Here is a 16180-nt window from a genome sequence, read left to right as displayed (position 1 = left end):
GAAAAGCAATGAAATAAGGGAAATGGCAAAAAAAATATTGATGAACTGTTTAAAGCAATGAAGGATATTGAGGAATGGTGTGTTTGACAGTCTTATAATGTCCAGTAAACATCTGTGCAACAAAAACAGCTCAACAAAAAAGACCTAATTGTTTTTTGATCAACTTTATTTACAAATAAGTCTTGGAGGATGGTTTTGCTTTTCACTTTAAATAATAAACTGATTTTTTTAGAAAGTTCATTTATTGTACACTAAATGCATACATATATATTAGAATGAGTAGTGGTATTTGGAAAATGAAAAAAAATAATTTTATTAGTTGTCCAGTCGAAAAAGATATGACAGTGCTGCTCAAATAAATGAGGCATATTATGTTTCATAAAACTACTGTTTTATGAAATTATGTTTTGCTACTTTTGGAACTCTATGTTAAGTAATGGAAATAATCCAGATCTCCATAAAAATAATCTTCATGCAGAGTAGGAAAATATCATGAAATATCAATTTCAGATCTCTTATATTTAGAATTTACCAATTAAGCTGCTCTTACAAATTCTTTCTTTTTGATCCAGGTGGAGGCAGAATTGATTGATAAGCTAGACAGTTTGGTATCAGAGGGAAAAGGAGATGAAAATTACAGGGAACTCTTCAGTCTGTTGTAAGTCTTAAGTTTAGCATTATTAAAACTACATATCTATATAAAAAGATTGGAAGGATGATCTAAACCAGGGATGTCAAATTCAAGACCCATGGGCTGGATGCAGCCTGCAATGTGGTTGCGGGGTGGTCCTGGTCTACCCAGTGTGAGGAGGAAAGTTTGGGACACCCTAGCTTCTGCCTGATCTACCCAGTGCAAAGAGGAAAGATCAGGCCAGCCTGGCTTCGACTCACTCTATCCAATGAGAAGAGGAAACATGCCAGAAGTTTGGGGAGTGGCGTCAAGTTGGCCACGGCCACCCGGTCAACCATAGCTCTCTAGCCCCCCAAGGTCAACCACAGCCCTGATATGGCCCTCAGTGAAATTGAGTTTGACACCCCTGATCTAAACATAAATACTATTCTTAGAAATGAATAATGCATCAGAATGAATGGTTTGATAAAAATACAACAAATATTTTAATATAAAACAGCATGTCCATTTTATTTAATAATTGCAGAAATCAAGATTTGTTATTGTATTAACATGAAAGATCAATTCATGATTATAATCATTTAAAATAACTGATAAATTTGATCCATTTATAGCTTTTTGCATCTCTTAATTTGAATGCCTTCATTTTTCTGGAAGGATGTTTGGATTTCTGTTTTTTTCTTTACTTTCTGTTTTGAGTTGCCATTTTACAACTGGAGATGTCCCTATATTTTGACAAATTGAATACAAGAGTAGAGAAGAAGTCTTGCCTGCTGTTCCCCAATAATTATTCCTTCAGTGTCTCAAGGAGTGCATATTGAGTATCTTCATGTAATCTTTATCTTCAACAGCATATCTCTAAATATGAACTTTAAGCCTATGTTTAAAGACAATTTACTATTTCTTTTGTAAAATATATGACCTTCATTAAGATTGCATAGATGTAGTTTGGAGTTTCAATGAAAGTACAAATGAGGTTAGGCAAGCAACTCTGAATTACCATAAGAGCTCTGTTGTTACTAATTTTTAAAATAAGCATACCATGAATTCTGAAAAGAAATTGGCATTGTTCCAAGACATGAATTAAAACATTAATTGTTAAAATATTCATTATATTGCTTTGACAACCTAAATTCTTTCCTGGTGATTCAGAGCTTGTCAAAAGACCATACAAGGGAGCCTGTTTTTCACATGGTTTACAATTTAACTGACATGTCTTTACACAATTACTAAATACTAAAAATTTAAAATTAATATTAAAAATACTAAATTCTAACAGTGGTTCAATATTCGAGTCATAGATAGCACAAACCTAATGATTAATATATAAAATATCAGTAATTCTCTAAACTAAATTAATTAAATATGAAGTGTTAACTTCTAGAAACTCAGATTTTTAAATTTTTGTTTTTTACCAAAACCATCCTTATCTGCAGAAAATTGAAGATTAGGTTGTTCTTGTAGTCATAGCCACTACATAGCCACTATTTCACATACACAATATATAGATATACAACTTACATTACTGAAAAATAAAATATAAATAGAAGCAGTGAATTGAACTATATATTCCCATGCACTGTTTTCAGTTGCTCCATTCTTTAAAATATTGAATATTATGCAAAGGAAGTTTGTATCTCTTTAGGGCAGGGGTGGGCAAACTACGGCCCGGGGGCCACATCCGGCCCGTTGGTCTTTTTAATCCGGCCCGCCGAAGATTGGTACAGAATTAAGGTTTGATGTGAATGATTGAATGATTGCATTCATTTTATTTTGACTTGTAATGACAGGCATTTTGACACCAGGTGGCGGCCCGTCTGTCAAATTTTAAAAGTCAATAAGGCCCCCGAGCCAAAAAGTTTGCCCATCCCTGCTTTAGGGAGAGAAAACATATAACATCTAATTAAAACCTCAAAGAAATAGTACATGACCAGAAGAAACTAGGCCCATAGATATACTAAGAGTTGGACTTGACTGAATGGATAACATCATCACAATACTCACTTGCTCACTTTTTAATTTTAGGACCAACAATATCACTGGGCATGGGGTGGGGCAGGGGAAGGAAATCAGCCTGATGAAAACAATCTCACCGTGTGACCCCAGCTTTTTTTCTCAGCAGTACATTATTTCTACGTAAAGGAAATATGTGTATGTATTCTGTAAATGCATATAAATTATCTACATTCATGAGTAGCAGTAGTGCAATATCTAGACCAGGCACAATATTTTCTTGGTATGAAATAGTAATAGTGTATCATCTTAGTTCAATCATTTCCTTGTCTTTGCTTCATGCAACGTGGATCAGAACCCAGCTGTTTGGGCCTTATCCCAGGTAAGATGATTGTTCAGATTTTATATGGAAATGTTTAGGTATTTTAAGTATTCTCAAAACTGTTCACAATAATATTTCTGAGTAAGTCTTACTGATTATTTACTTTCATACAGCCTGCTGGAAAAGATAGAACAAGAAACTTGGAGGGAGACAGGGGTTTCATTTGTTACATCAGTGACTCGTTTGATGGAGCGCCTCCTTGATTACAGGTAATGCAGTTATTCACAGTTCAAGGACCTCTGATATATATGCAAATAATGTTAGTAGTAACTAATGACATAACATTTTTTACCAAAGATTTTTTCTTGCTTATAACAGCATATATAGATTCTGAGTACCAGGAGTTGTACCCCGGTTTTTTAAAGGATGTAATATGTAGTCACTTTTTTGTATTTTCACAATAAATGCCTGTCTAGAATATTACATAAACGCTAAAAAAGAAAAAGAAAAAAAACCCTGGAGAATTAATACTTAAGGAATTTGCTGATGATTTACAGAATCAAGAAGTAAAAAAAACTGCTAATCTTGCTAAAACTACATAGTCAAAGTTGTGGAAATACCTTTATGGATTAATTCTTCAGAACTGCCTATATTATTTTTAATTCTGTAATGGAAAAAAGTTTTGAAATTTAAGCATATCAACTGTTTTTGTTTTTCAGAGACTGTATGAAAGGAGATGAAACAGAGAACAAGAAAGTTGGTTGCACTGTTAACTTGATGGTGAGAATTATCTTTGTAAAAGTATAAATATCATTTTGCCAGGATCAAAAATTCTTTCTTTCAATTCTTGTAATTTCATACTTGTGTTAGTGAAAGCATTTATATTCCTTATATTCTGTTGGCCTCTTTTTTATTGTCTTTGATTGTTCCAAACATTGGTGGGTTTCTCTAGTGACTCTTATCTTTGTACTATGTGTTCAAAATATCTAAGTCTTAGGTTCATTAGTACAGGCAAGTATTGGCCAATCAAGTGGTTAACACGGTAAAAGACAAAGATCAGAAGACAGTGGTAGTGATAGATGTAGCAAAGCCAAGTGACAGCAGAATCTTTAAGAAGGAATATGAGAAGCTGGAGAAGTACCAGGGCTTGAAGAAAGAACTAGAGAGGATATGGAAAGTAAAGGCCAAAGTGGTGGGAGAAACAGTCAGGGCTGTGATTCCTAAGCTGCAAGAGTGGCTCCAACAGTTCCCAGGGATAATATCAGAGCTCTCTGTCCAGAAAAGTCAGTTCTAGGAACAGCTAAGATACTGCACAGAATACTCAATACTCAAACTCCTAGGCTTCTGGTAGGAGTCACAAGATTGGGAAGACATGTATTCTCCATAAAGGTGAGAAGGGATTTTTATCAGGCTGGAAACTGGAATGCTGTGAGTTCTAGTATTGCCTTGGGCATGAAGTCAGCTGGATGATCTTGGATCAGCCATTTTCTCTGAGCCCTAGGAAGGAGGCAGTGACAGCCCACTTCTGAAAAACCTTGTCAGGAAAACTAGATGGGCACTCTCCAATGGATTAACTGGAAGAAAAAAGAAAAAAATCCCCTAAAATCACAATACATTCTTTATTTGTCCTGATTTAAATAGAAATAGAATGGCACCATTTTCAACCTTTCAGTACATTTCTTAAGGAAGAACTATTAAAGACATAATATCAGGCCATTATTTGTTTTGAGCTTACTTCTATTACCTTTATTAGTAGATCATTGAATCTTCCAAGATCTAATTTGTATTTCAAATAATCCTAATTTGTGAATAAAATATGATGGAACAAATAAAACAAATAAAATTAAGATATAATATAGAAATGGAATACAATAAATTCAATACTAAAAGCTTTCTGCACTGGAAGGGTGGTTATAGAAGAGAGTGGGTATAGAAGTGGATATATGTTTTAAGTTTCTTCATGGTTTATTTCATGAAACTGAAACATGATTTAGCATTCTAAATAAACTGAATGAAAAAAGTTTTGAAAATATTTTGATTGACAAATTTTTCAGAGATTATTTTTTGAAATATTTTATTTTTTAGAATTTTTATAAATCTGAAATTAATAAGGAGGAAATGTATATCCGCTATATACACAAGTTATGTGACATGCATCTGCAGGCTGAAAATTACACAGGTAAATATGGGAAAAAGTTTTATTTATATATTTACAGTGGTCTTTTAAAAATATGTCTCTTTAAATTTTCATAAATTTTTTAACTAGTATAATTTATACATTGATCGGTTGTATGAGTATGTACATTAACTAATACAATTCTTACCAAATTATATCACAATGGTCAGTAAAAGTATGTGGCTAGGATCATGCATGTTGTTTTCACGTGGTGATACAATATCTTTGGAAGACATTCTGCATTTTTGTAATCCGGTTAGAACTAATTCTCCACGATTGGTTTACATTACCAATGTCTCTGCATAAATACTTAGATTAGCAATTAGCAATTTGAGGTGCACTTAAGCAGTAACTGGATAGTTTCAGCTAATTTATTTTAATTGCAAGCATATAGTATATTAGGTGATTGTAGAGCACAACTCATGCATATAGTATATTAGGTGTTCATAGAGCACAACTCAAATGCACTGATGATGTCTCCGCGAATGGTGACAAAATGTTTGCAACCAAATTGCCAAGTTCAGAGCACAAACCAAGAGCCTAACTACCAACCTGAGCTACTAATATTCAAACACGTTTCATATAGTATATATATTTTTACTATGTCCACATTATTTTCATTGATATTACCTAAAGTCCAAATAAGAATAATTAATTAATTAAGAACACTGTATGCCTTTAAATAGCCTACAAAATATATACATAAAATATTATGTATCAATTCATTTGCCGTTACTTCAGCATAACATTAAATATTCACTTTCCTTTTACTAGCAAAACACCTTTTTTATTTTATTCATTTAGGATTTTCATAATTTTTTTGGTTTATCTATTTGGATATTTATACGTTTTTATGGTATTATGCAATGATCATTGCTTGTTATTTTGACAGAGGCTGCTTTTACATTGCTTTTGTATTGTGAGCTACTACAATGGGAGGACAGGCCTCTTCGGGAATTCCTCCACTATCCATCTCAGACAGAGTGGCAACGTAAAGAAAATCTTTGTCGGAAGATTATCCATTATTTTAATAAAGGCAAGGTCAGCAAATGTTATTAATAATTATTTTCAAATTTTATTAGATATTCTTTTCTAAAGCCAGAACTAAATATTTTCTGCAAACATACATACATACATATCTATCTTGTCTAAATTAGTTCCCTATTTAATTATATATTTCTATACACAGACTCACACATAAATGTACATACACAACTACAATTATTTTTCGCCAGCAAAGCACGCATTAATAGAGATGAGATAGACTAATAGACTATTAAGAATACCACAAGATGCACTTTTTTGTCTCCCCAAAATGGGTGGAAATTTCTGTGCGTGTTATGGACCAAATATTTCTGAAGCGCCGCCCACCCAGTGGCCCCCACTCTTCGGCTGTTTTTTGCCTCTATGTGCCCCATTTTCAGCTCCTATTGCCGCCACCTATTGCCGCTATTTGCCACTACCACCTGTCGGTGGTTGGATCATCCTTCCGGAATACCGCTTATCAGCTGTTCCAGGCGGCAGGAATTGCCACCACCTATTGCCGCCACCTGTAGCCACAGAGCGAATAGCAGTGGCTATAGACGGCAACAGGCTATAGGCGGCAACAGGCAGCGGCAATAGCTGGTGGCAATCCCCACTGCCTGGAGCAGCTGATCGGCGGTATTCCGGGAGGATGATCCAGTCATCGATGGTGGCGAGCAGTGGCAATAGTCGGGAAACACTGGCGAAGGCTCCAGTGTTCACCGGAAGAGCAGCAGACACAGAAGAGGCAGCAATAGCGCTGTTTCTGGTCAGCCAGCATGCTGATTGGCAGGGTTAAGGGAGGCCGGGATCCAGTTATTACTCAGCCTGACCAGTGGTGGGCACAATGGAGTGGAGACCTGATGAGCCATGTACTGGGGCTGGGAGGCAGAGGCAGATTTTTTGTTTTCTTGTTTTCCTCCCCAAAAGCTAAGTGTGTCTTATGTTCCTGAGTGTCTTAGTAGCAAAAAATATGGTCGTTTATAAAGCAGTCGTGCCAGCTTGAAAAAAAGATGCAACTGTTTTAATGATGGAAAGTGCTATTTCAACATTCTCAACTTTCAAAGAAAGATCTTTCAGTTATTTGTTTTGAACTATTAAATAAATATAGATTTTGCATTTCTGCTTACAGAACCTATATCTGTTTAAAACTTTGCTAGGAAAATAGTGCTCAATTTAAGAAAGCTTCAAATTACAGTAATTCAGTCAAAGAAACATCTGCTTTTCTCTCCTGAAATAAGAAATATGTGTCATTACAATCTAAGTTTGAGTTATTGTGTACACAAACACACACACACACAATATTCTTTCTTCCCTAGAAGGTTAATGTTTGAGTAAATATTTATATACAACAAGAAATGGAAACATAGAATCTAGATTCATCTATGTATTCTTTTATGTACTTTCTTGCAGAATTGTCATATTGAGCCTAGCCTATTCTTTAGTATTTGCTGTTATTCAGAGTTAGGTATTGTTTTGATAAATGTTTTTTTTAATTTGGGATGGTATCTCTTGTTCAACTCAACTAATCTTTCTCTTGGCCAGAGCAGAAAATCCAGAGTCTATACTAATTAAGAATTGCTAAATGTTTACTTATTTTACTTGTCTCCATTCTTTATCATAGGTATACATTACTAAGGGTTACTTACTTAACTTTAATTAGATATTTTTCATGTATAAAAATCCTGTTTCATCTCAGCTTTTAATCTTTCCTTTAGAGCTGGGAATTTGGAATCCCATTATGCAGAGAGCTGGCTAGTCAGTATGAAACATTATATGATTATCAGAGTCTCAGCTGGATTCGGGTGAGTGATGTTCAACTTTTCTGCAGGACACAATATTTTGCCAATTGAAAATATACAGGCAGTCCTTTGTTAATACCACTTGTTCAGTGATCATTCAAAGTTACAACAGTGCTGAACAAGTAGTGGCTATGACTGGTCCTTAGAGTATTAGCCATCCCAGCACCTTGCAGTCACATGATCATGATCTGAGTGCTTGGCAACCAGCTCACGCTTGCAATGGTTGCAGCTTCCTACAATCATGTCATTGTGATTTGCTATCTTCCCTGCAGGCTTCCGATAAGCAAAGTCAATGGGGAAGCCAGATGGGAAGGCTGCAAGTTGCTCAGATAAGTCTTACCTACTCACACACCTTCCCTCAGTACGTTTATTCTCACTGATACGCTGTGCCTCAGCACAACCACCTGGACATTCCCCCTGCTACTCTCCTGCCTGACAGCAGCCACCTCAAGCCCCATCATACTCATGCTGTAGTTCCCTGGCTACCCACATATCTTCTCGCTTCCTCTGGTAGCAGTGACTTACTTGCCTGCTGGCTTTCTTGCAAGCCACTTGGGACTTGCAACTTGCAAGACCAGTGCCAACTTCCCCACTGACTTGGTTGTTGGAAACCATAGGAAGTTGCTCAAAATGTCACTTTCTTCTTCTTTTTTTTTTTAAACGAATCTTATTCAATTTTTCACATAAAAACAAAAAGCTCTTTTTAGTGGACAACATATTTCTGTGTCATCACTTTTACATACAAATATGACAATGGTTATACATTCATATATGCATACTTAATTCTATTATTACCTTTTCTGTTCCAAACTTTCAGAAAGGAGAGAAACAATCAAATTAATCCTAGTCTCTTACATTAATCTCAATCAAAACATTTTTCGTTTCATTTCAATTATTTCAAATATCATCCTTTAATATTTATTTTAAAAATAACAATAACAATATATGTTTGCCTAATAATAAAAAAAGAAAAAAAGTTACCAATGTCTCTCCTTCCTTTTAATAGTCTGTATTAATTTATTAATTTAAGTAGTTCTTTAATCTGTCATATTTTCTTTCCATCACACATTCTTTCTATAGATTCTAGATTAATACAATTTTTAACACAAAAGAAAAAGAAACAAGTATAGGTTCCCCCCCTTTTACTGCTTTGAGTATGACACCTCAGTGGTTAAAATATACCTTTATTCCCCCATCTTAATTCCCAATAAACCATTATTTTTGAGTAGTTACAATAATAATCATTATATCTTTTCATTTGGATTCCGCAACATATTTTCCCCCCTTAATTTTATTTCTAATTTCAAAAAAGTAAAAGGAAAAAAAATGACTATTCAATTTCTGGTCATTGATATTGACCTCATTTTTAAACATCTTCACATTCATTTCAATTATTACAATTTCTTCAATAAACCTTAATTTTTCTTTTAAGAATAAAAAATAAAAATGTATATTCATCTAATAAGAGTTATCAGTATCTATCCCTCCTTTAATAATCTATATTACCCTATTTTTGAAATATTTTTTTAATTGCAAATGTATTCTTGTTACCCCTTGTCACTCTGCAGAATCCTCTTTTTAATTCATCACCCATTATCTCTGAAAAAATGATTTCTTTTCATCATTTTACTCTTTCCGTATTTCTTTATTTCATGCACCTATTTCTTACTGCCTCTTCTCCCCCTCTTTTTCCCATATCTTTTCTCATTCTGGTTTATATCCCTCTCTTTCTTGATATCTTCCTTTACCCTTTTCTGCTGGATCTTTCTTTCTCTCCCAATTTCACAGGTATTTCCCTTTTTGATTACCTTCTTAAATCTCAACTTTTTAGCCTTCTTTCCCCTCGTCTTTGTAGTGTTCTTTGTGTTAATTGTCTATTTAAGATGGCTTCTCCTTGAATCAACTCCTCCTCCTCTGAAGTTCTTTCTTCTTGTTCTTCAATCACCATTTCCATTTCTTCTAACACGGAGCTAAGTCATTCGCCTCTTTCCTGTAGTAATTCTCTCATATTTTTAAGTTCCATTTTTAATTCCCGAAGAGATATCATCATTACACACTCTTATATTTTATAATCATTGAAGTCCACAAAAAATACTTTTACTTTCCTTCTTTCTTCTTTCAGTTTTTTGAAGTTCTCAATTGTTCCAGCCCAGGGTCTATACCAAAAACATCAATCAATCCTACAATCAGTCTTTCTTTGCTTCTTTCTTTATTCTGGTTCAGTTTTCACTTTCTAAGATTCTTACTTTGTTTCAATATTTCTTTAACATTATATCAACACAAGTTCATACAAAAACAGGATGCTTTCCCTTTTGTTTGAGTTTAATTTTTTGTCAGAAGATGGCACTCTTCATTATACAAAGTCTTCACATTTTTCCCCTATTTTTTATTTAGGGTTTTTTGAACCTCAATATTCCAGCGCAATCCAGTCTCCAATTTGTAAATTTTATTATTATTATTTTTTGACAATCTTAAGCCCAGCTTTATTTTATGCCTGTTTATTGCCAAAATATTTTAGTCCAATTTAATTAAATCTTTAGTTCTGGCTTCTTCCTTTCCCGGTTCGAAGCCCCGCTTAGCTGTCAAAATTATTTTCTTATTTTTTTTCCTGTCCCTTTGTATTTTTGTCACTCACTTTTCTTTTCTTAAAAGTTCAATGTTACCTTAATCCCAGGGTACTTTTTGTTTAGTTGTTTCGACCAATTGTCCTGGTTCAGATGTTATCCACCTCTTTCTTCCCTCCTGCACAAATCTTAGTCCAGCTGAGTCCTCCTCTTTGAGGTGGCCATTTTAGACCACCGCTTCAGTCTTCTTTGGGGGTAAAAGGATCAAGCCCAGGAGGGGAGATGCGGCTCCCCTCAACCTGGCTTACGGCTTCCCCTTACCTCCACCGCCCCTCCAAGGCAGCTTCAGCTCCTAATCGCAATGATGGGGGCTCTCCCAACAAAAGAGCATGGACCATAGCCGTGGACAGTCGCGATCTAAGGTCCGTCAGTGAGGAGGGCACAACCGGGAAGTTTTGAAATGTCGCTTTCTGAATGACTCACAATCCTCACTTAATAACAGCGGGGTTTGCTGTTGCTAAACATGATGTTGCACTTTATAACTGTGTCACTGAACAATAAAAACTGTGGTCCTAATTGTCATCATAACTCAAGGATTACCTGTAGCATCTTTAGCAAATAAATAAAACATTTTGTAATATACTTTTACTATGTATGTTAGAAAGGCTCCATTTACTTTTAATTAAAAAGAAAAGCAGCCACTAAAATAAAACATTCTAATATTACTCACTTCTGGACTTTAAACATGGTCTAATCAAGATGTTAGCCCAAGTTCTGTACCTCTTTTCCCTTATTTAGTTTATTGAATGTACTGTAGATTATGACATCCAAAAGTGGATTTCCCACATATTTCTACATTTGATACCTTTTTATCATTCAGATTCTTTGACAAAAATTTATATTTTACTAAAATGAATGTAGAATTTCATGCATTCAGTCTATATATGGTATAGTTATTCAAATGGAAATCACCGTGATTTGAAGTTAATACTATACAACTGAAAATAATTATATTTTTAAATCCTCAAATCAACATTGTTTAGCCTGCAGGCTGCTCTTTTTAAAATTCACTGAAGATAAAGGAATAAAAATTTTAAAAAATATTTTCAAATTTGTTTGAATATATTTATGTATTTCTACATATATTGCAAGTCTACGTGAGGCATCAGGTTGGATTTTTATATGACTCTTTGAGAACTTTTCGTAACACTTCGTTTAATCAATAGTCTACTATATACTTTATACTAAAAGTTGCTCAGACTTTCAATCACTTCTGAATCTTTATGACCTGATGAACTCAATTTTGTCAAAATTGTCTATCGTTGACTGTTCTTTGAGTTCTTATAACTTTAAGTTTGCATAGAAAGCACAGTATAAAAAAAGAATTATTGTATTCTATACAAATATTAAAAGTGCTTATGCATAAAATCCTCCCTATGGAAAATTGAGTTCCGGATAAAGGTATCTTGAAGATGTGTTTCATTCTGGTGTGATACTTTAAATGTTTGAAAACTGTGTTTATGGTGTCAGATACCATAGTGTTACTACATAGGGTCTAGGACAGCTCGCCACAATCAATTTGCTGCAGCCATCGTACTATGGCCAACTTGCCACAGGATAACTTGTTGCAGCCAACTTGCCACAAGACAACTTGCTGTGGGACAATTCCACTTAGGATAACTCAATGTGATAAATGTTACCCACCACTGTTTCTTCAACATTATTTGTGTTTTTGTCAAGATGGGCACAGCGAGTTGGCGATGGTGAAATGGCCCTGGCGAGTTGGCTGTGTGGCAAGTTGTCTCATTCAAGAATGCTGTCAGCATTTTTCTTCTAAATGTACAGCATTATTTCAGTCCAGTATAATTTTTTTCTATCTTTAGAAAATGGAAGCTAACTATTATGACAATATAATGGAACAACAACGGTTGGAACCTGAATTTTTCAGAGTTGGCTTTTATGGAAGAAAATTTCCTTTCTTCCTTCGTGTAAGTACATTTAACATATCCATTACTCTATGAATGCAATGCAGTTTATAATGAAGATGATTTGTGTATTTCTTGAAGGAATTAAAATAGTTATGTTTTAAAATATGGACTTATCTAGAAAATTATACAATTGATTGATTCATCTAAAATATTTATGTTGTTTCTGCCAGTCTAGTTATTGTCCCTATTTTGTAAATTTTAACATTTGATGTAGTTTTGTACCTGGAGTGAATATGGATTTCTACTGGCTTTTTAAATATTTATAAACATGATTGAGTTTTTTTTTCATGTAAAATATTGTATATACAATAAATCTTCTAACTGTGTTTGAAATTTAAAAAAGTCATTCTACAGTTTAATAGCATTGCCAAGTAGTATTAATTCAAACAAAACTTAGATTCACAGAAGAATAGAATCAGTTTGAAAGAATTTTTAGGATATGAATTCTAATTTCCCACCCCCCACTCAGTATAGGAATCCAAGATGAAGAATCCCAGACAAATGAATATCTAGCTTCTAGTTGAACAGATCCAGTGAAAGTCCCACTACCACTCTGGTTAATTGGTACCTGATCAAATTGCTCTTACAGGTATGAAGTTTTTCCTAATATTAATTGGGAATTAATTCCTAAAACTAATTGCTTTCTTTTAACTTATATTCTTTACTCTGTGTCCTGCATTCTGGAAGAAGAAGAAACAGATTTTGAAGTTCTGTGATTGTCAGCTTTCACCCAGAGTGATACTCAAACACAAAGGTTAGCAAGCAAAGTTTCAAGGATGTAGCTCTTAGATAAATAAGCTTTATTATACTTATTAGAAAAGTAGAAAATTAAATAAATTAAACTAAATTACATATCAAACTGTAGAATGTGCTCAGAATTTCAGAAATCTCCTTTTCCTTATGACAAACTTATATAAATGTCAGGAAGCCACAGTATAAGAGAATATGATGAAACACTGGAGCCAGGTTGATAAAGGAGTACAACAGCACTCCACAGGAAACTCTCTTCTTTATTCAATCTATATATTAAGGGAAGCTAGATTGGAAGCATGGTTTTAAAATTGGAGGAAGAAACAATAATCTGCACTATGCTGGTATCACCCTGAAACTGAAAATGCAAACTATTATCAAGCCCTAGTACTAAAAGTAAAAAGCACAGTGAAAAGGGGACTAAAATTAAACATAAAAAGACCAAATTAATGACAAGTAAAACAATGTGCAGATAAAAACCAGTACAAGTTGTAAAAAAAGAAAAAAAATAGAAAGTGCAGAAAAGAAAAAAGCACATCAAAGAAATATAGAAGAAAGAAAAATATGACTATAACCAAAAGAGAATTATAAAGAAGCAACTTCTCTTTGTCTCCAGACATATAAACAATTTTAATAAGTCATTACTTCCCTTAAAATACAATTTCTTCATGCCATATCACGTTACTTAGCTATAAACAAATTCTTAAAACCTTGTCATTCAGTCCTAGTCAGTAAAAGTTTATTAACCATTACCTGAAATAACTTCTGTTTTAACCTTGATCAAATAAATCAACTTTATATTTATTCCCTTTACTTTTAACAATCTTGATATTTTATCCCTTCAAATAATATCCTAAAACTTAATTTCTTTTCTTTTTTTTCTTTGTCCTTTCTCATCAAGTCTTTCAAAACTTTTAACAGATTTCCCTTGTAAATCTGATATAAGAAAATTATCCAAATTACTCCATATTAGATGTTTGTATGTCCTTTTTAATTATTAAAATGTCAGCCAGTTTCATTTGTAAATTCAGTATTTTATCTTTTTCCAGATCATTCTTGTAGTCCTTCATTTTAAAAATCCACATTCAGTTCTACTTTGGTCTTATCTGATAGAACTTATTCCTCTTCCATCATATCATGTTATGGAATTTGTCTTATGATTGCAGACATTTTTAAAATTAATTTATGACTCAATTGTTCATATATCATTCAATACATTCAGTTTTATAACATATCTGGCTCCATTCTGTATTAACAAGTCAAATAGAGTTTCCTTCTCCTTTAATTGTAATCTTTACTTCCTTTTAGTTCCCTCTAGTGTCCAGCCTTCAAAATCCCATACTATCATGTTTGTTTTTTTAGAATTCAAAATATAGTCCATTTTCCCTTAGGAATGATTTATTCAATTAATTTCAAAAGTCCATCTAGATGGGCAATTAATTTTCTCATGGGGCCACATGAGAAACTGAAATTGTTGTGGAGGGCCAAACCAATAGGTCTGTGAAAATAGTAGACATGTACGCAGACAGCTACGTAAATCGATTAAAAAAAATTAGTCTGCTTCAAAATAAAAGCAGTGAAGTTGTATTGCATGCATGGTGTACACTTAATTACATTTGAATTGTAATTTCCAGTTGGTCTCAGATGGGTTAGACAGGGACAGCCAAAGGACTGGATGTAGGTTGGGACCATAAAATGCCCAGGTCTGATCTAGACCCTTAGTCCATTTACATCTTTCCTAAAACAATAGTCTAATCACTATTTTTCCTATTTGTTTGCCCAAATTATGAAATCTTTAAAGCTGCACTTAAAATTTCTTAAAGATTGAAGGAATCCTAGTGAATGCCATCAATCTTGCTGTTCTGAAAGTTCTTAATATTTTAAAAACAGTAAAAAATTAATTCTAAAATTGATTAACAAATGAGGCTCAGCCAAGCTTTATGTATACATAAGCTACATTATAGTTATGGGCATAGATGGGATATCTCCGCTCATCACCCAATTGCAAAAATTCTTGCAATTTACTCATGAAAGAGTGCTGTCCAGAGTATATGTGGTCAATCCTCCAATCTTTCCAGAGAGATTTCACTAGCCAGAATCCATCCCCTGGCCACTAATTTCAGCCATAATGCCATCATCATAGCTTCAGGGATGTCTAGATTCCCATATCCTCACTGAATGGCCTAACAATCAGCTTTAGAATTAACAATGAAGATGGTAAAGTGGTCAATAGCTTCTATCTTTTAGCAACAACTATCAACAGGAAAGGAACAAGAAATACACTGTATACTTGTACTTGCTAGAACAGCCATGAAAACCTAGGAAACGATATTCAAATGCCTTGATGTGTCTTACCTACAAAGATCAGAATCATGTAAGATATATTCCATGGAAGCAAAAATTGGACTTTGAAGAAGCAAGATAGGAAAAGAATTGACTTTTTAATTTGGATGTTGGAAAAGACTGCTGAGAATATTATGAATAGCCTAGAAAGCAAACTGTTGGATCATTGAACAAATCAAATCAAAATTCTCCTTTAAGATACAAATAACTAGGCTCAAATTACTCTACTTCAGGCGCATTATGTGAAGACTGAAGTCTGCTACAGGATCTAATTCTAGGAAAAGCAGAAGAAAAGAGAAGAGGATGATCAGCAGCAAGTTATATAAAGTCAGTTATAGAGGTGATATGTGCACCTTTGGGAGAAAGAACAGATTAAGCATCATCTTGGGGAAAAAACCTGTATGGTTCCTGGGAGTCAGAAACACATAATAAATTAAATTAATATATATTGTCACAAGAAGTAAATCTTGACTTGTTTTCCATTGGACCAGAATGCAGGATACAGAATAATGAATTTAAATTCCAAGATTTTTGTTGAATATTAGAAAATGCTAACTGTAACAGCATGTAAACTATGGGACTATTTGCCTAGGAGATGGTGAGTTCACTTTTACTGGAAGTCTTGAAG

General features: G+C 33.8%; 1 protein-coding gene across 7 annotated transcripts in view; it reads left to right on the top strand.

The window, feature by feature from the left end:
• The window catches only part of DOCK3 (dedicator of cytokinesis 3), a 177279-nt gene that overhangs the window by 115203 nt on the left and 45896 nt on the right, over positions 1-16180 (top strand). For 5 of the 7 annotated variants that reach the window (XM_087924050.1, XM_087924053.1, XM_087924048.1 and 2 more), the window contains 8 exons: positions 573-658; positions 2940-2966; positions 3080-3175; positions 3626-3686; positions 4992-5085; positions 5975-6123; positions 7824-7910; positions 12355-12459. In XM_087924050.1, the coding sequence (XP_087780176.1) occupies positions 573-658; positions 2940-2966; positions 3080-3175; positions 3626-3686; positions 4992-5085; positions 5975-6123; positions 7824-7910; positions 12355-12459 (705 nt within the window). The remainder of the gene's footprint in view (positions 1-572; positions 659-2939; positions 2967-3079; positions 3176-3625; positions 3687-4991; positions 5086-5974; positions 6124-7823; positions 7911-12354; positions 12460-16180) is intronic. The other 2 variants (XM_087924051.1, XM_087924049.1) reach the window with 1 other exon arrangement.

Source organism: Pseudonaja textilis, chromosome 2, assembly GCF_049901715.1.
Source record: "Pseudonaja textilis isolate UNSWEBS1 chromosome 2, rPseTex1.2, whole genome shotgun sequence".
Classification (NCBI taxonomy): domain Eukaryota; kingdom Metazoa; phylum Chordata; class Lepidosauria; order Squamata; family Elapidae; genus Pseudonaja; species Pseudonaja textilis.
Note: the sequence above shows the minus strand (reverse complement) of the source record. Positions and strands in the feature narration are given on the sequence as shown.